We start from the raw sequence: 24975 nt of genomic DNA, 5'->3' as shown, positions 1-24975 counted from the left end.
TACGAGTCTCAGCGTTGACACCACAATATTTCCTCCATTCATTCACACTTGAGGTGTTTCCAATGTCTTGAAACTTAACCACAACCTAACTCCAATAATTAAGTATAAGATATGCACCCTAAAAATAACGGCTTAATATTTTGTGGAAAAAATGGATTTTACGGAAAAATAGATTTCACGAACGATGCACCCAAAGTGCCAGTACTTTACACCAAATTTGATCCGGAATTTTTCACAGTGAACATGGTGACATTTTTTTATTGTGTTAAAGATTAAATTCCATGTAATATGTCGATTTTACAATTTAAAACATTTTAAATAAAAAAGTTCGATTTGTTATAGGGCTTGAAAAGACCATTCTTGAATCCTCACATTATCATTACTTCAAATTATCGTAACGCCAAGATTTTCCTTCAAAGTTATATAATATCAAAAAATAACTTTTAATTCATTGTAACACTTTCAACTCTTGTTAATTTTGCATAGTTTGAGTATGAGTAAGATGAAAAGATATTTTTTATTTTATAATTCGAAAATAATTTCACGCAAATGAAAATATGCAACTAACTAAGTAATACCAATTCCCAAAAATTCTTCTTTGAATAAGACCATTCTTGAATCCTCACATTATCATTGCTTCAAATTATCGTAACGCCAAGATTTTCTTTCAAAGTTATATAATATCAAAAAATGACTTTTAATTCATTATAACACTTTCAACTCTTGTTAATTTTTCATAGTTTGAGTATGAGTAAGATGAAAAGATAGTTTTTATTTTATAATTCGAAAATAATTTCACGCAAATGAAAATATGCAACTAACTAAGTAATACCAATTCCCAAAAATTCTTCGTTGAAAAATACCATTCTTGAATCCTCACATTATCATTGCTTCAAATTATCGTAACGCCAATATTTTCTTTCAAAGTTATATTATATCAAAAAATAACTTTTAATTCATTATAACACTTTCAACTCTTGTTAATTTTGCATAGTTTGAGTATGAGTAAGATGAAAAGATATTTTTTATTGCATGATTTCAAAATAATTTCAAGCAAATGAAAATATGCAACTAACTAAGTAATACCAATTCCCGAAAATGCTTCTTTGGAAATGTTTCAATATGGTAACAAATTAAATTATGAAACTCCATGAAAGTTACAATAACACTTAAAACTTCAATATAGACTTTAACTAACACATTTTTCTCGACTCAAAAGAAATAACACCTTAAATAACGATCTTTGGTGATAATTTAAATGCCTTAAGCTATTGCAGCAGCGCATAAACCATTTGAAACCTGGAGGCTAATTTCAGTAACAGTTAACAGGATGAGGGTAAGTATTTCTCGTTTCCCCAATGGCTATAAATGTTTCACGCTTCTCATCATTAAAATAACAGTAATAGTGAGGTCATATTTATCGCACCATTTCCGATTAATTGGCCGCAAAAGTCAGGAGGCATTTTTTTTCTGGAAAGTTGAAATATTAAAAAAAATGTTTTACGTGAAAATATTAGATACAGCCATGCTGCTGTATATAAACAAACTTTTAATTATTGAAATTTCTCCTCTTTCAACCTATCGTTAAAATAAATAAGCTTTTTGGAGATAAATATATTACACATTGTTTTAAAGCATTTTTATTGTAACACCCTATTTCTAAATGATTCATGATTATATTGTAAAGTATATCCATTGTATATAATTGTAATAACATATATTGCACATTGTTTTAAAAGTATTTTTTATTGTAACACCCTATTTCTAAATGATTTATGATCATATTGAAAAGTATATCCATGGTATATAATTTTAATTACATACATTGCACACTGTTTTAGAAATATTTTTACTGTAACACCCTATTTCAAAGTGATTTATGATCATACTGTAAAGTATATCAATGGTTTATAATTGTGATAACATATTGCACAGTGTTTCAAAAGTATTTTTATTGTAACACCCTGTTTCTAAATGATTTATGATCATATTGTAAAGTAAATTTATGGTATATAATTGTAATAACAAGTCATTTTTAAACTTTATTAAAATATTTTTATAGTGGAGAAAAACCGATAAGATGGAAGATAGAGTATAAAATGAAGATAGAGTATTATTTATGCTACATATAACAAAAACTGAACTAAAAGAAAAAACACAAATCTATGTCTATTTCTTAACCTTTACGTGTGCTTAATTGACATATTTTCACTTTATTTAGTGATAAATAACTTTGTACAGCGAAACAAAAAGTGACATTTCTTTAATTAATAAAACTGCAGTCATTTCAAAAATTCAATTTAAAGTAAATACAAGCTTATTAATAAACACTTCAAATTTAAAATAAATAAAAAACATTTATTAGTGAAAAAAATTAATATAAATAAACACACACACACCTTATATGTCACCATTCCTTGCTCAAAAAATATCGTTTCAACTCCATTTTAAGTTATTCACTAAAAATCCCGAATCAGTTATTAAAATTGGATGTTGTCAATTAAATATTTCGAAATTTTATCTCCGTAACTACAAATGTGAGGGCTGCGCAATTTTTATGGTACAATTCTTGAGATCATATAATATAATGCCGATACACAAAATTTTATTAACCTCGATCACTCAAACGGTAAGCTCTCCAGAGAATAATATGTCGGCAAAGCTATTTTATAATGACCCTGTGTAATATCCAAGCTCATCCCATAGCAATATGTTTTTAAAACCATGATGTCATACTTTGATATTCATATGCGTTCAAATGATTTCTTACGAAAATAAATTCCTTGTAGCAAAAACTTAAATTTGCTTTCTCAATTTTAAATCTGTTAGAGCCGTGAAATGATTGAATAAAATGAGCAATAAATTTAGTGACATAATTGGATATTTACTGATTAATAAAGACTTTATTTGATATGTATTCAAACAAGCAAAATAAATTTTGGAAAATATTTTAATTTTTATTAGTTTTCAATTAATTTTAATTTTTTCAAAACGAATATCATGAAACTAAATTGTGTATGGAGTTTAATGAGGCTGCAGAAAAATGGTCTGTTTAATTTCAAAATGAACCCGATAACAATATACCAGTGGTACCACGCGAAATTTTTAATTTATCTAATGTAGCTATCCTAACAACAAATTTATTTTACATTCAAAATGGCAAAAATCCATTATTACTTATTTTTGAATAATTAATTGCAGCGAGACAGAAGCATTAGCCACATTAGTATCTTACAAATATGTTACGTAAATTATTAAATACCTGTTTAGCAATAAATAATTCGAAATTTTTTCTACGATAATATTTCATTATTGATTTAAAGTGATAAATAATACTTCCATGCAACTCTTGCATCAAATAAAGAAAGATAACTTTAAATTAATGTTCGTTAAGGAAACTTTGAAATGCAAATTAATCCGGAATCTACAGATAACTTAGTAAAACAAAGATCTTGAAAATTCTCTTTTTAAAACTCCTTGTAGTGATAAATTAAGCGTATATCTTTTTAGGGTACTCCTTACAACTAAAATCAAGTTCTTTACCTTATCTTGGAGACGCAGGTTGGCTGATTAATTGATCAGGTGAATACGTTATTAGGCTTTCACCGACAGCAAATTATATCTTATTTAAAAGAATAATTGATTACGTCTCGACTACCGTCAATATATCTGTACTTAAATTTGTAAACAAATGCGTTTTCTATTGATAATTATGTTGAATATATTAAAAGCTTGCGTTACAATCTTGTCGAAGTCGATGAACTTTCAGTGGTTTGTGTAAAATAGATTTTATATTAGATGGAGGTAATTTGCATGGTAGATTAGTTTTTAATTAAAATAAGATTCATTAGATTTCAATAATAAGATATTTCGGATAGTTTTATGCGAAAAATCTTTCGTAAATAGTTAGAGTTTTGGAAGATTATTTGTCTTTTCCATTTTTAATCTTTAGAAGTAAAACCATCTATTTCGAAAGTTCACTAATTTAAATGTGGTAAATTAATAAAACAGATTAGATATTGGTATCATAGAATGGCTGAATAATAAATTTCAGATTTTGTCTAACTCATGCGAAGTATGTTTATTATCCATGTTAAAAAATATTAAATGACATTTTCTATTGTGTTAGTTCAATTTAAGTATTTTCCTCTTTATGTGTGGAATTATTTGAATGACTTTAAACTTAAATTCTTTTTATTTTTGACTAGTTTTAAAATATACTCCATAATTAAATTTTTTTTAAAAATATTTTATTAGGATTTTGTTTATTAAGCATACAATTAATGTATATATTTAGGATAGCTTTATGCGAAAAATTTATCGGAAATATTTTTAGTTTTAGCTGATTATTCGTCTTTTCTCTGTTTTTAATCTTTGGAAGTTTAACCATTTCTTTTAAAAGTTAACTAGGTAAAATGTGGCAAATACTTTAAGCATATTAGATAGTGGTTAAAGGTAGAATTATAAATCTTAAATTTTGTCCAGCTTATCAGATGCGTGTTTAATAACATTGCTAAAAAATATTACAAGACTATTTCTATTGTGTAATTTAAACTTAAGTATTTATCTATTTATGATGGGAATTACTACAAGTACTTTTAACTTAAACTCGTTTTATTTTTGATTAGCTTTAAAATATATTTAATAATTAAAATACTACATCAGGATTTAGTCATATGACGTACACTATTGATAATTTATTGACATTTTAATATTTGCATTACAATTGTGGGGCTTTTTTATTGTAACTGCTATGTTATTTTAATAGTAATAATAATAATTATAATATATATATATATATATATATATATATATATATATATATATATATATATATATATATATATATATATATATATATATATATATATATATATATATATATATATATATATATATACCAAATACTAAATTAAACCCAAAAGTATTGAACTAGAAATATTTTTCCTTTTGAAGATGCTTTATTAATTCATCACGAAACCATCTTCTGCTCATTCCAATTTTTAGAGTAATTTTAATCATAACACAAAATTTCAGTTCATGGAATGATATGAAAAAACTATGTGTAACTAAAGGGTCGTTAAAATAATACGCAAACATCAAGCGGGAAGGGTGTTTGTGACTTGTTTATTTTTGCTGACAAAAGTGAGGAGAGGTATAAGCAATGCTAGAGTAAGACATTAAAATCCTCAAATCGTCCTTTTTTCTTTTTTTTCTTAAAGCAAAAATAAAAATTTATCGAAAAAGAATTACATTTGGAAAAAATTTAAAATGTGAAATAAAAGTTGAATTCAAGGAAAGAAAAAACTGTAAAGAAAATTTCTTCGATGGGCTCAACAGCTGTGAACACAAAAATAAAATCAAAAAGTTTTTTAAGGAATATTCTATTCAAAATTTCACAGAATTATATTAAAACATAAACTATGTTTCATTAAAAGTACATCTTATTATTAAAAGTTAATCCTTAAGGGGGGTCAGGACCCTTTAAAGCCTTAAACGATACAATGAAATACCATATTTTCGACACACTGTAACTATCTTTGAATTTATCCTAAAGCTATGAAAATTTTTTTATTATTTACTAGCACTATTATCAATATAATTAAATAGCTAAATTCAAAAAAATCATTCATAAAAAAAATTACAGACTTTTTTTAATATAGTGAAATTTTTTTATTTTCGAAAAAGTGAGTTTCATTGTGCGCAAAGCGTACGAGTCAAATATCATCAAAATAATGTCAAACTAATTTTAAATTAAAGTTATAATTACCCTAAACCTGTGTTACCTAATATTATTTTGATTAATTTTCTAAAAATTAAAAAAGCTTAAGTTTTTCAAATTTCTATATTTTTGGCACATTACACAATTATTTAAAAAAATTTTAAGAAAGTAATGGTTTTTATAGTAGGTACCAGTTGTAGCAAACCATATCATAAATCTTTTCCTAAAGTTTCGTACAATTCTATCAATTATTTCTTTGTACGCAGTGCGCACAAGTTCAAAATATCACATTTTGAGAAAAATGACTTTAAAGTTAAAAATTTGTTTTTTTCAAATACCACACAATATATTTTTCTAAAAATGCCTAAATAAATAAAATAAATCATTTTACAATACCTACATACAACTTAAACAGTAATACATTAACTAAATTTGACTTATAAACAAAATAAAGTAACATTTCACAACGACTTGTCACATAACGAGCATCGAGTCAAATAGTAATCAACTTTTCAAACTTTAGAAATGATTGATACAAAAACCAAACCAACCTAAATGATAGATTTTTGAGATTTACAAAAATCTAAAAGATGATGTTTTAAAATAAATTTTCAAAAACAAACAAAAGATTTTCATGTTAGTAACTTTTAAAAAATTGTTGATAAAAATGACCACAAAGTTAAAATTTTGATTATTATAACAATATCCATTTTTATGTTTATCTAGAAATCCTAAGTAACCTCAAAGACATAGATATAAAGGAATAAATTTCTTACATTTTATTATTTTATAATAAAATCAATATAAAAAAAAACATTTAAAAATTAAAAGCCACCAGAAATATACATATCCCCCCCTTCACTTTTTTTCATTCTCTCATTTTCACAAATCTTTTTTTGTCGTTTCACTCTACGAGCTACAATAGACTGTTCACTAGCTCGCTTTTCAGCTTTTGTTATGCGCAGTTTATCTTGAGCATGAAAGTTTTGCTTTGCTTTATTGTTGATTTGTAGCTCCAACAGTTTCATAATAGACATCAAAGATTTTTTTCCATCGTTAAAAACACAAACACCCATACATGCAGCTATTTTTTTGGCAACATTTTTGCCAGCACTAGCAAATTTAGGGCAAAACTTCCATATGAGTGAGTTTAACGACTCATTTGGGTTTTGGGTCTTACCCCCCAAACATCTTTTCAAAAGAGACGGATGAGACAGATCCTTAAATATTGGCTTTATTGCCTCCATAACAACTTTAGCAACCAGCATTGGGTGCTTATACTCATGCACTTTGTTGTTATGCACAGCTTTATTATAGCTGCACCAACTATTTTCGCCTTTCGGACAAAACCAGTGCATCGGCTCTTTATCCGTGCTGCAAGTATGAGCCCATATGGCCCAAATCGCTGTTCGCATGTTGACTGAGTTATTGCTGTTTTGGCGAATTGCATTGCCATAATAACTTGTAATTCTATTTATTGTTACATCTGTCAGTCTTCCCCGACCACCTATCGTCTTACCATCTGAAAGCCTTTTTTTGCCATATGAAGTTTTGAGTTTTCGCAAACGAGTGCCCATTCTCTTCTGTATGTGTCCCACACATTCCACTTTGGTTATCGAAACATCTTTTCCATATGGCTTCGCCTCACAAATAGCCTGGAAAGTTTTACAATCACCATCGCCAATGTATGTTTCATACTTGACGTCATATTTTTCTTCAGATCTTTGGAAAATCCTCTTCATGCCGTCAACCTCCATTTTTCCAGAAGAGCCGGCATGATTTTTCTGGCACACTGTTTTATGAGAAGAGAGCCACTTATGATATCTCAAGCCAAACTTTGGACCCTTGTACGAAGCACAACCTTTGCAGAATGTCGACATTACTTCTATGTCAACAGCTTTTCCTGTCTCGCCGCCTACCAAGGTACATACGCCTATTAAAGACGTATGACCTCTGGTTTTCCAGGTGCCGTCTCCACTGACGGTTAGACTGTTTGGATTTTCTGATAGAGACTTTTCCTCGTTAACTGCCTGTTCCATGGATGACAAAGCAACTTCTTTTGATTGATACTTCCAATATTTTAGAATTAATTTTATCATAAGATTTCTGAGTTATAGGCTTGGGCAAACACATGACAGAACAAAATGTCTGCAGACTTGAAAGTCCACCACCAATGCACCGCATTGCAAAAACAGATCTTTTGTTTACTTCTGGAATGTTCTTATTCACTCCTATCAGTTTGCAGCTTTTAAAAACATCCCTTTTCTGACATGTTATTTCAAAAGAAGACAACAATCCACACTGGGATTTCTCAGTCATTTTCAAGGAAGCATGACAAATTCCACAAGCAGCCACATTATTGAAAAAACTTATCAAGGAAGCAACATCAATAAGGCGATAACCATCAAAAGTCTCTTTAGTTTCAGTTTCGATATCCTTGAAACTGGAACATGACATCGAAAGCTTTTTCTTAGAAGCACTTTTAAAATCCTCTTTTTCAATAAAAACATTGCAACTGCCCACTTTTACACTTTGCCGAAATTGATTTCCACGAAATCTTCTCTTTTTTGGTCTCTGACCAGATCTACGAGGATTATTCATGATTATTTATAATAAATAAATCAAACCGAAACTAGATTTTTGACTGAAATGAAAGCTAATAGACGAATGTACAAATATTAATCTAAGATAAAAAAAACGCATGCAATTCGAATATAAACAAATAAAATCTGCAAAGGGTTGGAGCAGAGTTGAGTTGTAGACACTTTAAATCTCAGATTATTATTAGAAACTATAAGATAAGCCCGAAATGAAGCAATTCGCGACCACGCCCACTAAAAGAATTGTTGGTGAGTGACTTGTCTTCTAACCCTTATAACTTTTGAACCAATTGAAAGATTTCGAAATGTAAGATACGAAAATGCGCAGAATAATGCAAGGAATAAAAAAAAATGATTCTTGAAAAATCGATTTTTTGAGAGTCTTAAGGGTCCTGACCCCCCTTAAACGAGATAACTACAGTCAAAGTTAAAGTAGAAACCAGGAGGGGCTTGCTGCGACTTCCTTACGTAAGCTTGGGAGGAAGTTTGTGATTTGCTTATTTCTGCTGCGAAAGGGGGGAGGATCGAAAATTACCAAAAATATTCTTACGTTAAATTTAAATGGCTCCTAATATATAAATTAATTTTAAGAAAATAAGGCATAATTAGGCCTAATAATTTGGAGGGAAAAAAATGTGACTAATTTTTCTGAAATTTGTATTTGCGAATTTTAAGTAAAATTTGAAATAACCTTGAATAATCATATCTTAAATATTTACAAGGAGAAAGAAACTCTTGATAAAAGTTTCGTACTTTATGCTAATGATATTTCTGGTTAAAAAAAAGGCATAATTCAAGTTAATAAAACCAAAATATACGATATTTAAACCATTCATTTGGTAAATTTTCCGCTCACATGGTAATGGTTTATCGGAAATTCTGGTTCATAAAATTGTAGTTCTTATTACAACACATTTACTAAAAAATACAACATTTAAAAGAAAATTTAACCGAATAAATAGTTTTTATGCCTAAGGTATCATGATAAAATTATCAAACTTTATCTCAGATTTTAAAACAATATCTCATTGTTAATTTCACTAAAATTATTACCAAGGAAATTCGATAAAAATGACCGAGCTTTTTGATGTCCCATAGAGCCAAGAACACGGTTAATTTTACCATATTCTGATAGTTGCGGCTACACGTTTTTTCAGTGAAATTCTCATTACTTTAGTTTTGATGTTTACGCGATAGAAACTTGATATAACTGGGTATAGTAATTTATTTTCTGATTTAAAATGAAACAAATTTTGAATTTTTGTTTCAAAAGTAAATCATTAAACATATGATTTTGCTTGCCTTTAAAAAATACACAAAACAAACGAATGATTCTTTCTAAATACTGTCTATGAACTTAGATAGTAATTATACCTTTTTTTCGTGCTAAACATTATAATTCATGTAAATTCTTTTCTTTGAACTTTCTCGTTAATATTTTTTTCATATCTCGTATTCTGAGGGAAAAAACTGTTAAAAGTAGCATTTTTTTTATATATATATTTTCGCTAACTTTTTACAGCTTGCTTTGTTTTAAAAGTTAATTAGTCACATTTCTTATTTTCTCGCCACCTTGCTTTCAAAAACATATTAAGATTTAACTTTACATCATTAACTAAGTTTGAAAGCACTGATTTTAGCAGACTTTTTTTAATATTTCTTTTATACTGTCATGGAAATAGGCTTTATATTTAAATACTTAAAAAAATACGTATAAGGTATGATTTTCTCGAAGCAAATATTAAAAAAGGTTTTGGTTCATTTAATGATCTCTTTTCTTGCCAATTTTTTTAAACTTAAAACTTATGTTTGATAACATTTTTTGAATCAATAATTCCTTCATCTGTTTATGCGCTTATTTTGCAAAGACAAAAATGACGTTTATTTTAATCGATTTAACTTAATCATTAGGGAATGGATTCCGAACCTAAGTTATGATTAATGTTGACTACTCAATCATTGTCAGATTACTCGGACTACTTTTATTCGGATGTTTCATGAAAACTTTTTTTTTCTCCTTTTTTAAGTTTTGAAGGATTTTTTCCTCTGTTCCTAACCTCATTTATTATTCGATGACGAAGATATTGTTATTTTGAAATTATACAGAAGAGTAGTTGTTTCGCAAAACGATTTGAACTTAAAGCCATTATCTGTGTTAGTGATTCGAAATTTTAGAGCAATTTTTACTACACGGAGGAAAAAATTCTGATAAAAATACCATCCTGTATGGTAGTTACATTTAAATATGATTAAAAAAAATTTAAAATTAGAAAAAACACAATTTTTGCTAATAAAACCAAAATCTATGGTACTTAAACTATTCATTTTGTAATTTTTTCTTTCATATGATAACGATTTACCATAAATTCTGGTTTTAAAATTTATCGTCATTATTACCCCACATTAAGTGAAAAATACAAAACTGAAGAGTAAATTTAACCAAATAAATTGTTTTCAGACAATGATCTAAAGTATCATGATTGAATTATCAAATTTTATCATTTTTACCATTTTTTATCAAATATCAGTAAGACATATTTTATTGTTACTTTTTCCAAAATCATTGCCTAAGTGCCCAACCAAAGTGCTTTGAACCAAGTTGCCAAGAGCTTTGAACCCGATCCAGAAGACAATAAAACTTCTGAAACAAGTCCTGGAACAAACTTGTCTTCGAAGAGGAATACTTTAAATGAAACTTAGCTTTGCTTTCATATAGAAAACCATGAAAACCTCACACACTGAATCCAAAACTAAACCGATTTCAACTCCTAACTATGTCAGCAGTGTGGTCGCTGCGAGCTAGAAGCATGAGTTGACTAGCCTTCACCAAAATTCGAAATTGGGGATTCTATTTAGGAGATGAGCACACCATCCCGGTTTCCTCAAAAGATGAAGATAACTATTAAATAATAAAATTAATTACTATTTAATACAAGGATAGAGAATACATGGCATGCCAAAAATAATTTAAACAAAAAAGTATTAAAATTTTAAGATACTAGAACTAAAAATAAATTTTATTTTGATTTTCTATAATTTTGCCACTTTTATATAGTTCAGAAATATTTGAATCCTTAAAATGAAATAGCCGCCATTGATCTAAAAAGTATTTTGTAATAGCATAATTATAATGTTTTATAATAATGGTATTTTATAATAGTTATAATAAATATAGTAAAAATTTTACGCCATTATAAAAGAACAGTTTGAGCAACAATTATCAAAGAACACTTTGATGCACATTAAATTTGTTCTTTTCTTATTCTTTGGGAAAGATTTTTGCTGAATTTCTTTTTTTTTTACCAATTTTCACTCTATGATTTTTTTACTGATTTTTATTTTAGTAATTTGAAATGCATTTAATGCTTTTTATATCTTTTAATAATCTTATAAAATTCCAATTTTACTCCATTGATAAATTAAATAAAAAGTCTCCAAAATAGGATCACTCAAATAAAATAAAATCGTGACAACTTGCATTACATTAAACGAAAAACGAACTAATTACTGCGAAATTTTAAATAAAATAGGAAACCGGATGAAACTTCAATCTTCTTTAAACATACAAAGGAAATTATGAAGGTTATAATTTCGCCAAATAAAAGTTATTATTCCGATAAATCTAACAACCTAATTTTATGACATTTATAAGTTTCATTTAACTTGACTAAATAATTTACTGCGACAAATTCATTCAAGATCGAATTTTTATCTTCTAACAATTTGCTGAAGCGTAAAAGATTTGCCATTTATTATAGGGCGATAAAAATAAACATCTCATTTGTCTTAACTTCAACCACAAACAATGAATCTTGGAACATTGTTGTAGTTTTATTTTTCATTTGAGATATAGAATTCGATTGGTCAATGAATAAAAATGTAACTTGATTGTCAGTCAACTTTTTGGAATTATATTTCCAATCACTTTGAATTATTTAAAATATTCTGTTTTTTTTTCACCTCAGGACATTTGATGGATATTTTTAAATAATAATTTAGATTTATTTTCTTTCTCCTTATTTTTTTCCCCAACTGTCCGTCTGGGAATAACAAAATGACATAAGCAAATAATAATTAAAGTACTATTTTCGAACATTGAAAAGAAAAATTTAAATTAGTTAATACGCGTTTCAATAAAAACGACACTCAATTAAAAAATAATATACAATAACAATATTTATTATTTAATATTTATTATTTAATATTTATTATTTAATATTTATTATTTAATATTTATTATTTAAAATTCATTATTTAATATTTATTATTTAATATTTATTATTTAATATTCATTATTTAATATTTATTATTTAATATTCATTACTTAATATTTATTATTTAATATTTATTATTTAATCATCATTATTTAATATTTATCATTTAATATTTATAATTTAATATTCATTATTTAATATTTATTATTTAATAGTTAAAGCATTGGATTAAGCCTCCTTAAACATGGGTTAAAATTTTAATTAAAAATGAGAGTAGAGATATACGGTCTCTATAGATTTAGATACGGTCTATAGTCTATATCACACTGAACAAAAATTACAAGCAATACTACCAGAATGTGGTAAAATTTACCATGTTTCTGACTCTATGGGGACACAAAAAAACCCAATAAAAAAAGATCTTATGTAATGAATTTGGTAAAATTTCAAAAAATTATGGTTTTATAATATGTGATAAAATTTGGTAATTTTATCGTGACAGCTTACAGCAGGCATCAAAAGCTATTTATTCGGTTAAATTCAATTTTCCTTTTTGTTTTTTAATAAATATGTAGTAATAAGAGCTATATTTTTGAAAACCAGAATTTACAGTTAACTGTTACCATTTGAAAAAATTACCAAACGAATGGTTTAAGTAACGTATATTTAAATTTTATTAACCAGAATTGTTACTTTTCTTCCAGAAATATTTTCTAACACAAAGGTTATTCTACCAGAATTTTTTTTCCTTCTATGGTTTCTTGCTTGAACAGACGAAACGCATATTTATTAATAACTAAAATATAAAAATAAAGTTTTTTAATAGGAATTAAAAATTAAAAAGTTTACTAAAAATGTATATAAAAATCCCCTTACTTTTACTTTATACCCAGTGAAATGACTTGTATGTACAAACTGCAACAACTCTCTGTTCTTTATATATGTATATATATATATATATACATATATATTTATATATATATATATATATATATATATATATATATATATATATATATATATATATATATATATATATATATATATATATATATATATATATATATATATATATATATATATATATATATATATATATATATATATATATATATATATATATATATATATAGAGGATGTTCATCTATAACGCCGGTGTCATTTTTAATAAATCTTCTTGTTAAATAGTACAAAATGAAAGTTGTGAAAAACTACTTACCATTCAAATCTTTCTTTCCAAATTTACAAAAATTATTTAAAAAATTGAAAGAAGCGTTTTAGATTTTCAATATAATATTTCAGTCCTTTTGCCTAAGTCATTTAATTTAATTCATAGCAAAATTATTAAAAACAATTTCAGATATTTCCATGCATGCTTAGTATGAAATGATTACTTTAACCGGAAATTTTAGCGAATATTTTTAAATTTGAAAAATGAGACTTTTGTTATTATTTAAATTAACTTGAAAGATTTTGTTCATTTTTTTTTTAAATTTTTAATATTTCTACGGTTATAGTTTAAAAAGGGTAAGTCAAATGGGTAATTATTTCCTTATGAAATGCTGAGAACTTCCTGAATATTTCAACTAGGTTTACGGAACTTTGTTCAGTTATTGCAAGTGATAACCAAAGTTATTGATACAAGCTACAAGCTTATTTCCATAGTTTTTCTGCACAGGGTGTTCAAAAACACTCTTTTTTATTCGTAATTTATTACCAGTCCCTCAAACCACTGAGAACTTAAAGCGTTATTAATAAGCACGAGAAATCGCATTACCTAAACAGTTCTTGAAGTTATAAATAATTCTCTACTTGAGTAATTTGAAAGAATTCCAAAAATTGAAAGTGTGTATCCCATTATTATAGGGTAGTGTCGTATATTAATGCAGGAACGCCTGGGGCTTCAATTTCAAATAAAGAGAGAACTAATACTCAAAAAGGTTAAAATATAATCTATACATTAAAAAATCTGAGCCAAACTTTAAAATTTCTGAGACTTTGCAATATTTCTAATGTTTAGTCCTTATGAAGCTTTGATTGTTTTTTGACTATGTTTTTATGACTATGTTAATGATAAATAAGGTGAGAACATATAAAGTTTTATTCAAACAAATTGTATTTATCCGTATGTAATGTAACAATAAATGTAATAAGTTTTAAAGTTTTTTTAACAGATATTTTATGATTATTTTCATACAAATGCTATAATTTGCGCAGTGTCCCAAAATTAAAATAGTGGTGATTAAATTCCATCGCTCTCTTTATTTCTGGCATGGTATTTACGGACTTGAAGCAATTCAACTTATTTTAAGGAGAAAAAAAAGGATATTTGTGCTCAAATAAAGTGGGCATATTATATTATTAGCTACCACTAGTGCTAAAAAAGTCCCAGTTGTATAATTTAATATCGAAATAGGAATACTTATTTAAGTTGAAGCAGATGTCTTGTTTCTGAAATACAAATGCTATGAATGGAACAATCCAGTTTCAAATATTTAGTTTTCAGAAAAAATGACATGCTCTAAAATAAAAGCATTGTCGCCTTTTGTGTTAAATTAATTGCTGCTTACGATTGTTAAATCAATTGTTATATCGTTACCGCTACAAAGAATGTTATATTATTAGCTACCACTTTATTGCTAAAAAAAATCCCAGTCGTATAATTTATTATCGAAATAGAAATACTTATTCTGGTTGAGGCGAATATCTTGTTTCTGAACTACAAATGCAATCAAAGGCTATGAATAAAACAATTCAGCTTAAAATATTTAGTTTTCAGGAAAAAGGACATGTTCTAAAAGGGGAACACTGTCGCCTTTTGGGTAAAATTAATTGCTGCTTACAATTGATTAATTAATTGTCATATCGTTATACCGCTACAAATAATGACAATCAGAATGTGAAAAATAACGGCTGCTATGGGCTAATACTGGATGGTGCATGCTGAAAAAGAGCTTTCTTTTTTAAGATATCTATTTAATCATAGGAAATTTGGCAGGGGGAATCCTTTATGTCGATGTCATGTATGTTTGTTTGAAAAGTATCAATCATTATTAAAGTATCAATCTTTGCTTTATTTATCATCTTTTTTTTCAATTTTATTGGCATATGGAAACCCTATTTACAATTTTAGATCTCTTTTGCACAACTATTTTCCATACTTCTCTAGCATGTTACCAATTTTTCTGATTTATAAATACAATATTAATAAATTTTATGATTCATAAATAGCATATTATGAATTTCTAGGATTCGTAAATGGTATATTACCAATTTCTCTGATATACTACAGCATATACCGCAACACATTAATAATTGAAAATAAGAGTGTTTCGTAAAAACCGCACTTAATATATATTTTTAAAATAATTGAACACAAAACAATGAAACAGGCTATCTAGACAGGTTAAATTGCAAGAGGAAAAAGAGAGGAGTTGAACGAGGATTATCAGAAATATTTTCATGTTTCAACCTTTAATGAAACTTTTTTTGATGTTAATTACAACTGCTATTCACTACTGTAAACGATCACATTTTCACAGCGTTTTTGTTTTTCCTCGTTTAAATGTTAATTTGCTATCCAAAATATGTATACTTTTATTTTTTCATATTTGATAAGGATTCTAAAAATTCATATGAAAAGGGGTCTTTATAGAACACCCAGCATATTCATCTAACAAGTAAAATTTCTGATAATGTTTTTTTAAAAAAAAACAGATAGATATCTAAAAGGGAAAATGTTTTTCATTTTTTCATTGTTTTTGACGTGATTCGCACAAATTGTTTTGGACACGATTCTCATTAAACCCTTACAGATGGCATAATTAAATATTTTTAAATGTCGTTTAGAATAATTAATACTTATTTATATCTAAATTATGCCTTAACTGTATTTATAACTGAAAATTAAAAATAAGCCAATCGAAAGCTACCCATTTATACATGGAGAATAAATTCTGTTAAAATTACGGCACTGTATGGCAATAACAATTCTGTTAAAGAAAAATAAAACATAATTCTGGTAAATAAAACCAAAGTATGAGATATTTAATCCATTCATTTGATAATTTTTACGTTCATATGGTAATAGTTAACCGGAAATTTCGGTTTTCAAAATTACAGTTCTTATTACCACACTTTAAGTAAAAGATACAAAACTGAAAAGTAAATTTATCCGAATAAATACGGTTTATACAATGCTCTAAGGTATCATAATAACGTAGGTACCGAAATTACCAAATTTTGTCGCATATTACACTGTTAAAATTTTTATTCTTAAATTATGGTAAAATAACTGCAGCTGTCTGTCCATCAGATTAATCGTAAATTTTACGGTAAAGAAATTATTTTTTTCTTTATGGGTTTTTAACCATTTACAACTAGCATGTTTCAAAAACGTAAAAAAAATTAAAAAAAAATTATTATTTAACTAGACATAGGAGCTCGGCTTTTCGCAAGGTAATAGGCACTGGAGAGTGCCGGACACTGGAAATTATTCATGTGTTGAAGGGAATGGAGGAAATATTGTGGTGTCAACACTAGGACTCGAACTCCAATTCTGTCGGTCATGAGATTGACAGGTAAGCCCGCCCGGCTATGATATGTACGCAGTTGCAAAGAACTAAGTAGCTTCATTAGGTGGTTCTAGTTGGTGCTATAAAATTCTGTTTGTTTAACTGTATAAGGTAAAAGAAGTTAAGAAACAGTTTTCTCAAACCTAACAGCTTAATTACCATTTTATTTATGGTTATTTGACTGTTTTGAATAAATATGGTAAAATAACCGTTCAATAAATGGTCATTTAGCCATTTTTTCCGAGAAATTTTTAACAGTGTATAAAACCATTGCTCATTTTACCAAAACGCATGTGGTAAAAAATACCAAGCTTTTTAGTGTTTCCGTAGATCCGGAATCACGGAAATCATTCCACATTCTGGAAGTTCTGACCATTTTTTTTTTATGTATAATATCCCTTTCAAAAACATTGAACGCTAATTCTTCTAATACTCTATGGGTCAATGACAATTTGCAAGAAATTTATTTAACAACTTCCCCGAAAACTTTAAATTCCCAACTGATTTTTGTATCGGTTTATTACTATTTTTAAAAAAAAATTAGTATAAGAGGTTTAAAAAGCCATTTTCGAATATTCTACTATTATTCAGTCAATAATAAAAGATTACGCTGATTGATTTCGGAAGAAGAAATGAATTAGAAATAATGCTCTGTCTGTTTAAATTAGTTGATCACATCGCAATACACATTGATATTATCCAGATTATGATTACTTGGAAAAACAAAGAGATGATATTGTTAGAACTAATGATAATAGTATTGTTTACGATAATGTCTTTAGCTTAAATGGCAATACTGAAACGTAGTATATTTCATTTTTTTATACTATTATGCTCATTTGTATTTTTCAAAAAACAAATGACCCATTAACTGCTAAAAAACTCATTTTTGGAACTCGTAACTTCTTTCAAAAAGTTAAAGAGAAGCAGTTTAATTTCTGAATTCTAAGCATTAGGTTTTCAAAGTTAAAGCATATGAGGTATTCTGGAATAAATTATGAAGATAAATAACTTTATTCTGATCTGAAATCATTTGCGATTTTATAAACTAAAAGTGGTAGCTAATAATATAAACTATCCACTTTGCTTAAACACAAGCACCACACTTTGTTTTTATATTTGATGTTTGCCGGTCCCTACAGATTGCAACAACTACAATCCCGAAATAAAATCGGTTGGCGCATTGTATGCGAGCATTTTTTTTTTTTTTTTTGAAAAAAGAAAACATATTGAGTTGACCCCTAAGTACCCAACGTTTTTTTTTTCTATTTTTTAAAAGTTTAAAGTAAGGAATTATTCCATTTTCTCGGCCAGTATCCTCTTCGAGAGACTAAAATTTTCAACGTGATATCTGTTTAATTTGAAAATCTCTATTTTCAAACCTAGTATACCAATCATGAGCAGTTTTCTGAGAAAACTCGCAATTTCCATACACATCACTAATGTCACGAACAGCATTTTATAGCCTTTGTACCTTAATTGAAAGCAAAAAGAAAAGGTTTTTTAAAATGTTTGTTTTTTTTCTCCGACTTTCCGTTTTATTTATCGATAAAGGGACATTAATTAACTCGAAAAAAATCGAAATCGAAACATCTTAGTTCACAAGACGTAAAACATTGTGCCAAATAAATCTAATGGCATGAATAATGTTGAAGTTTTAAAAAAAAGACGTAAACATAGTTGCTGTCCGACTAATTCGACTGTTACAGATTAAAATATAAAGTAGTGGTTTTATTAAATTCAAAAAGATCAAATTTTGTACCTCTATATTTTTATTTAAATAAAAAAGGTTGGAAAAATTATTATATAAATATTTTTTTTCAAAAATAATGTGTTTAACAACCATAACTATTTTAATAGAATAGTCAATAAAGATAATTGCCTAGTATTAAGCATTTTTTAAAAGCAATATTGTTATTGTAGAATTAGAAACAATTCAAGAGCAATTGCCTAATTCAAAATCAGTTTTATCCATCTCATTAAAGATAGTATCGTTTAAAAACGAAATCTAACTTTCAAGAGACTTTCTAACTTTCAACTTATTGTTGAATTAGAAACAATTCAAAGGCATTCATAAAGACATTTTTATCTATCTCATTAAAGATAGTATCGTTTAAAAACGAGATAGAACTTTCAAGAGAGTATTGTTATTGTAGAATTAGAAACAATTCAAAGGCAATTGTCTCATTCAAAATAATTTTTATCCATCTCATTAAAGATAGTATCGTTTAAAAACAAGACAGAATTTTCAAGAGAATATTATTATTGTGAAATTAGAAACAATTCAAGAGCAATTGCCTCATTCAAAATCATTTTTATCCATCTCATTAAAAATAGTATCGTTTAAAAATTGACCTGCAAATTTTTAGTATGAATTCAATTTTTTTTCTTTATTATTTGCCTATTTCAAAACATGTATAATATTACTATTCTACAACTTTAATTCCTTAGAATCACTTGACAAATTATTAAAGAAAAATATACCATAATGAAATTTCTTAATATACGTTATGATTTGCCACTATGCAAAATGAAAAGGAATTAGCATAGTATTTCAATTAAATTAAAGAGTGTGTAAGAAATTTATGGTAAATGTGAAAATTTTACTTGGATCTATTCATTCTTTTAATTACCATTTCAATGTATGGGAAACTAGAAAAATCATAAAAATGATCATTTCTCGACAACTAATTTTATTTATCACACTTTAGAAAAATTCTGAAAAAAATCGAATTTGCGTCATCTGTAGAAAAGAGAAAATTGTAAAGGCAATTAATCTTCATCTTAAGTAACCTTCTTTTTCTTAAAATGGTCATTAGCTAAAAAGAGTTTTATCTATTATGATTCTAAATGAATGGAACAAAGCTTGCTTTTCTTTTCAAATTAAATCCTTAATTATCAAATAAATTAAAACAGAGTAGTGCAGTATTTATAATTCCCTGTAAATTGAAATAAGTTTTTACACTTGCACTTACAAAGTATATGTGCTTCTTTCTGTTTTTTTAAAACCAGCAATTTTGAAATCATTTTATGGAGTTGCTTTATTTATAATAGAATATGCTTTTTTAATTATAGTGCTTTTGAAAAAGAAAAGAGCTTTTCCCTTACTACGCTTCTTTTGTTCGATGCAAATTTAATTTTGCATGAGTGAAAAAAACACCATTTCCAAAAGATCCAAACATGAATTTTCAAATTGTATTAAAAGTTTTTCCATGTAAAATCCAAAGCATTGACTGCTAACAGAAATTTTTCTTTATATGGAATTAGTATAGAAGCGTTTGCGCATTTTTGTTCACCCCCTTTATTATCATGGATCAATTTTATCCAAGACGTTTTATCTTGTTGAATAAAACATAAATGTAGGCGTAAATAAATCATGCATTTGGAACACATCAACATTTCAGTTGAATCTGTCAAAAGCAAGTAATTCGATAGATTTATTTAAATTGTGTAGGAACAAATACAACTAACGAAAATTGAAAAGGCAAGTCTCAATCACAACTCAATGAAAATCAACGAACTTCAAATAGGTAAATTCTTGTTAAAAGAGCCCTATTGATATTCATTATTTAACCCCTTGGGGACGGGTGATTCAGAAAAACATTCGTAAAGATCAGAATCAGGATGTAATTAAATAAAAATCGGTATCCTAAATGTAGTCATTTCTAATTCGACAGACTTACTTGCTTTTACTTTAATTATTGTTAGTTTAATCATACATATAATCTATGTTAATTCAAAGTATAACTAAATAGTTTTATTTTGAACAAAGTAATGGTGAATTAAATAAATCAAACAATTACAACTCCGCCCTCAAATAAACTGCTAAAGAATTACTTTGATTACCAGTTTTATCTTTTTACCCTGGTTGATACGGTTTTATGCTGGCACGTATTTGTGACAGTCGGCGCGAAAAGGTTAATGAAGCGAGTGAAAACAAGTCATTTAATGTGTTAAATGATCACTAATTCACTTGGTTACTTGCAAATGATTTTCAGTTATTCTTTAAAGTATATAAAGACTTACGATATGAAAATGGTTTTTAATTCCAAACCGCAGAGCAGCAAATAATCCGGAAAAAAAATGGTACCAAGAAAATGTCCTTTTTACCTATTTTTACCCGTAACTGCCATTGTCATTAACTGTTGTAGCATATTTATTTGCTTGTTCGCGAATAAATTGATACATTTCGTCCCATTAAGACACCTGTGGCATTCTTGTATTAGTGAACTAGATTAGAAAATTTTGAAGAGCTAACATTTTTGTAAAACTCTTAGCATAACTAAAGAACAAGATAAATTATTCAACTGACTTTTTAGATATTTGATTAAATTATTCATGAATAGTGGTGGATGCAATTATTTTAATGGAAATTTATAAATTATTAAATTTAATTATTAATACGCTAACTTTGCTAGCATTGGAAAAAATAATTTCTGAATATGATGAAATTCCGTAGTAGTTTTAACGCATGAGATTGAGGAAACTAATCCATCTGCTAGGAAATTTGCTTCCAAAATGAAAGTTGATCTTACAATATAGCGATATCTTTATGAAGTTTGCAAGGTGAAAAAAAATGGGATAAAAAGTTACCCCACAAACAAATTGAACAAAATAAACTAGAACGGTTGAACGCATGATCAACATAACTTACTCTATTTCGATGCTATTTTGCGATGAAATTGTTTAACACCTAGCTTATTCACTGAATCTTACAACATTCAGAACAGTTTTCGCGGGCTGAACAATACGAAATAAAGACAGTCTGAAAAATTTCATATCAGCGTTGATAGACTCGAAGGATCGGATTTTCTTTAAGACAGGCATCAATGCATTAAAATCTCATTGGCAAAAATATATCGAAACAAATGGTATAATTGTTTGCATATAAATACAATGTATACAAATATATATTTATAAAATTAATATTTTTATTTCTATCTTGAGACTTATGGATGCGGTGTTTGAAAAAAAATTCAGTAGCATTTTACACTAGAAAATATGCTCTTCGTTTAAGTTCAAGTGTCATAGCACTATTTTCATTAAGAGACTTTTCACATCTATATTAAAAAGTGTATTTCGGCCCTTTTACCAGTAAGTAGTGTAAGTCCATTTGATGTAATTAAAACATTCGAAACAACTTTTAATTATATTATAGCTTGGGGTAACATGCTCATCATTAACTTAATTAGTTCCCTGTCCAAAATAGTGGTCTATGAACAAGTATAATAAATATGTGTATAAAAATAGTTGTATAAAAATAGTAAAAAAAGAGATTTCTCAAAAAATGCATTTAGATGTATTAAAATCTGATAAGTTAAACGACAGCTTATTAAATAAAACAATGAAAAATAATTAATATTAACTAAAATGTATTTTTTCCGTGGAATTATCTTTAGATAAACGAATTTTATAATTGTATGCAAATATTTTTCAATTCACATTAAAAGTTCTAGAAATATAGCAACGCAAATTAAGTACGCTAGAAATAAGTACGCAAAAAGCAAAATTAACATTTAAGGGATCAAATTTTTGATCGCTCTCTTGACCAAACGCTAGAGACCATATTTCCCAGATTGCGGCTACTCCCTAAATTTAGGGGGTCAGCAATCCAAATTCGTTGAAAAAAAGGTATGCCTATTCAGAGAAAGTGCGTTTTCATGTCTGATTTCGTAAATTAACATATCGTCTGCACTAATTAATTGGTCTATTTGAGGTCACCCCCTCAAACTATTAAGGTTGAGTCCTGGAACATAAGGATTCAATCATTGGATCAAAATTTAATCAGTGTGATCCGGTTTTTTTTGGTGCACTGTACATGTTTATTTATACGAAGGGGGTATTTCTTAAGCACTCTGCAATCACTTTAGCTCTCTGAGAGCACTGCGCTTGTACTTATTTCAAAAATAAAACCTTACATTATAAGTATAATATAGTAGACATGGTTATTTTGTTTCTGCAAAATATATCCCAATAAAAAAACACTTGTCCTACCATATTTTTCTGGTTTGAAAAAAAGGAACCACCCTTTTAATTACTTCAGAACTACGATCACGTGACTCTCCCTTTCTGAAACGGGCCTTTCTGACACTATCAGCCCAAACCACATGGATATGATCTCAATACAGAACTTGAGCATTACATCTGGTGTTTATGCGTACTAAAGAATAGATAAACGTACAAACTCGGAGTTTACGGAACTGAGAAAGCATTTCTTTTTCTATCCGTCAGTTCTGAAGATGTTACAACTGACTCTTGCGGCCCAAACCACATGGATATGATCTCAATACAGTACTCGCGTATAACATCTGGTGTTTGTAAGTTTATCAATTCTTTAATACGCATAAACTCGGAGTTTACGGAACTGAGAAAGCGTTTCTTTTTCTATCCGTCTGTTCTGAAGGTGTTACAACTGACTCTTGCGGCCCGAACCACATGGATATGATCTCAATACAGTACTCGCGTATTACATCTGGTGTTAGTAAGTTTATCTATTCTTTACTAGGCATAAACTCTGAGTTTGCAGGACAGAGAAAGCGCTTCTTTTTCCCTTCACCGGTACTGAAAGTGTTACAAAGAACGGTAGGCTCAATGTAATGGCCGGTTTCAATTATATAGGGCAGGTCTTTTTTTCAGGAAGATAAATGCTGGTAAAAACAGCATTTCTATCTTAACATTTATCTTGTTTAAGTAAAACATTTGTGCCCATCATAGTATATTTACATTTTTTAATCTAAAGTGAAAGCTAACTGAAGAAAATAATTATTTTAAATATTAAAATATCACCACTATAAAAATAGAAGAGATTTTTTTTTGCACTGCAGTGTAAATGTCAAGTGCTAGAGGATCAGCTTAGCAAATAAATGTTCTAAATCATCTCAGTTTAGTCTTTCTTTCAATTCTTTCTAATAACAGAACAAATTGGCTTTTTTTACGTCACTTTTGACGATTTCGCTAATTTTCAAATTCCGGATTTAGTTTAAATTTAGTTCTCAGTATTATTTTGGTCTGCTACACCAAAGGAAATTTTAAAAAAACGAAGTGTTTAATTAAAAAAGTGAGTTCTTGAGTCAATGAGTTTTGCGTTTCTCTATTGACTCAGTTACTGTTATAGATGTGATAGTTTTTCCTTGCCATTTTATTATAGTTTTTCAATATTGAGGTTTTTTTGTTGTTGTTTTTTAACATTTTGAAAAAGAAGAAATAAAAATTAAATTTCAGCATTTGTCAGAAAAATGAAATTTTCATTAGCTTTTTCAAATTTCAAAGTTAGTAATGATTTTTTTTTAAACATATAATTGCTCTAATATATATATATATATATATATATAGTTCAAAATGAAGATAAAATAAAGGAAAATTATAGACATATGAAAAAGGGGGGGGGTGAAATGATAATGAAAAAAAAAATAACAACTGATTTTAAAAAAAAAAAAAAGATGAAGTCTTTTTAAAAAAACCGGAAAATATGGGTGTATATATGTATATACACTATCTAGCCATTGATGACTGGACACTGTGAAGTTCGGTGGTAGAGGAATTATGGTGTGGTCCTGTTTCTCATGGTTTGGCGTTGGACCCTTGGTGTTAGTGCGTGGAACCCTGAACGCAGAAGGGTGTAGAGACATCCTGGACAATTCGGCAGTTCCCTCCCTGTGGCAACAGTTCGGTAATAGCCCGTTTGTGTTTCAACACGATAACGCTGTCATTCATAAAGCACATGCCATCACGGACTGGTTTGATGAAATGGGGGTGCAAGAGTTTGACTGGCCATCCCAAAGTCCCGACATCAATCCAATTGAGCATCTCTGGGATGAGTTGGAGCGCCGGTTGAGGGCCAGGCCACAACGCCCCAAAACCACCAC

At 27.9% G+C, this 24975-nt stretch overlaps 2 protein-coding genes across 3 annotated transcripts in view; both read right to left on the bottom strand.

Annotated features, from left to right (window-relative positions):
* LOC107437390 (transient-receptor-potential-like protein) overlaps positions 1 to 24975 on the bottom strand; it is a 279014-nt gene that overhangs the window by 234054 nt on the left and 19985 nt on the right. The window lies entirely within an intron of this gene.
* LOC147800949 (uncharacterized) lies at positions 6547 to 8323 on the bottom strand. Its single transcript, XM_087156082.1, has 2 exons — positions 7931 to 8323; positions 6547 to 7791 (listed from the first exon to the last, which is right to left on the bottom strand). Exons 1-2 carry the CDS (start codon positions 8321 to 8323, stop codon positions 6547 to 6549), a joined length of 1638 nt encoding a protein of 545 aa, XP_087012208.1.

Source organism: Parasteatoda tepidariorum, chromosome 12 (genome assembly GCF_982258835.1).
Source record: "Parasteatoda tepidariorum strain Cologne lab strain chromosome 12, Ptep-v5.0, whole genome shotgun sequence".
Taxonomy (NCBI): domain Eukaryota; kingdom Metazoa; phylum Arthropoda; class Arachnida; order Araneae; family Theridiidae; genus Parasteatoda; species Parasteatoda tepidariorum.
The sequence above is the reverse complement of the archived record's forward strand: the minus strand, read 5'-3'. Positions and strand labels throughout refer to the sequence as shown.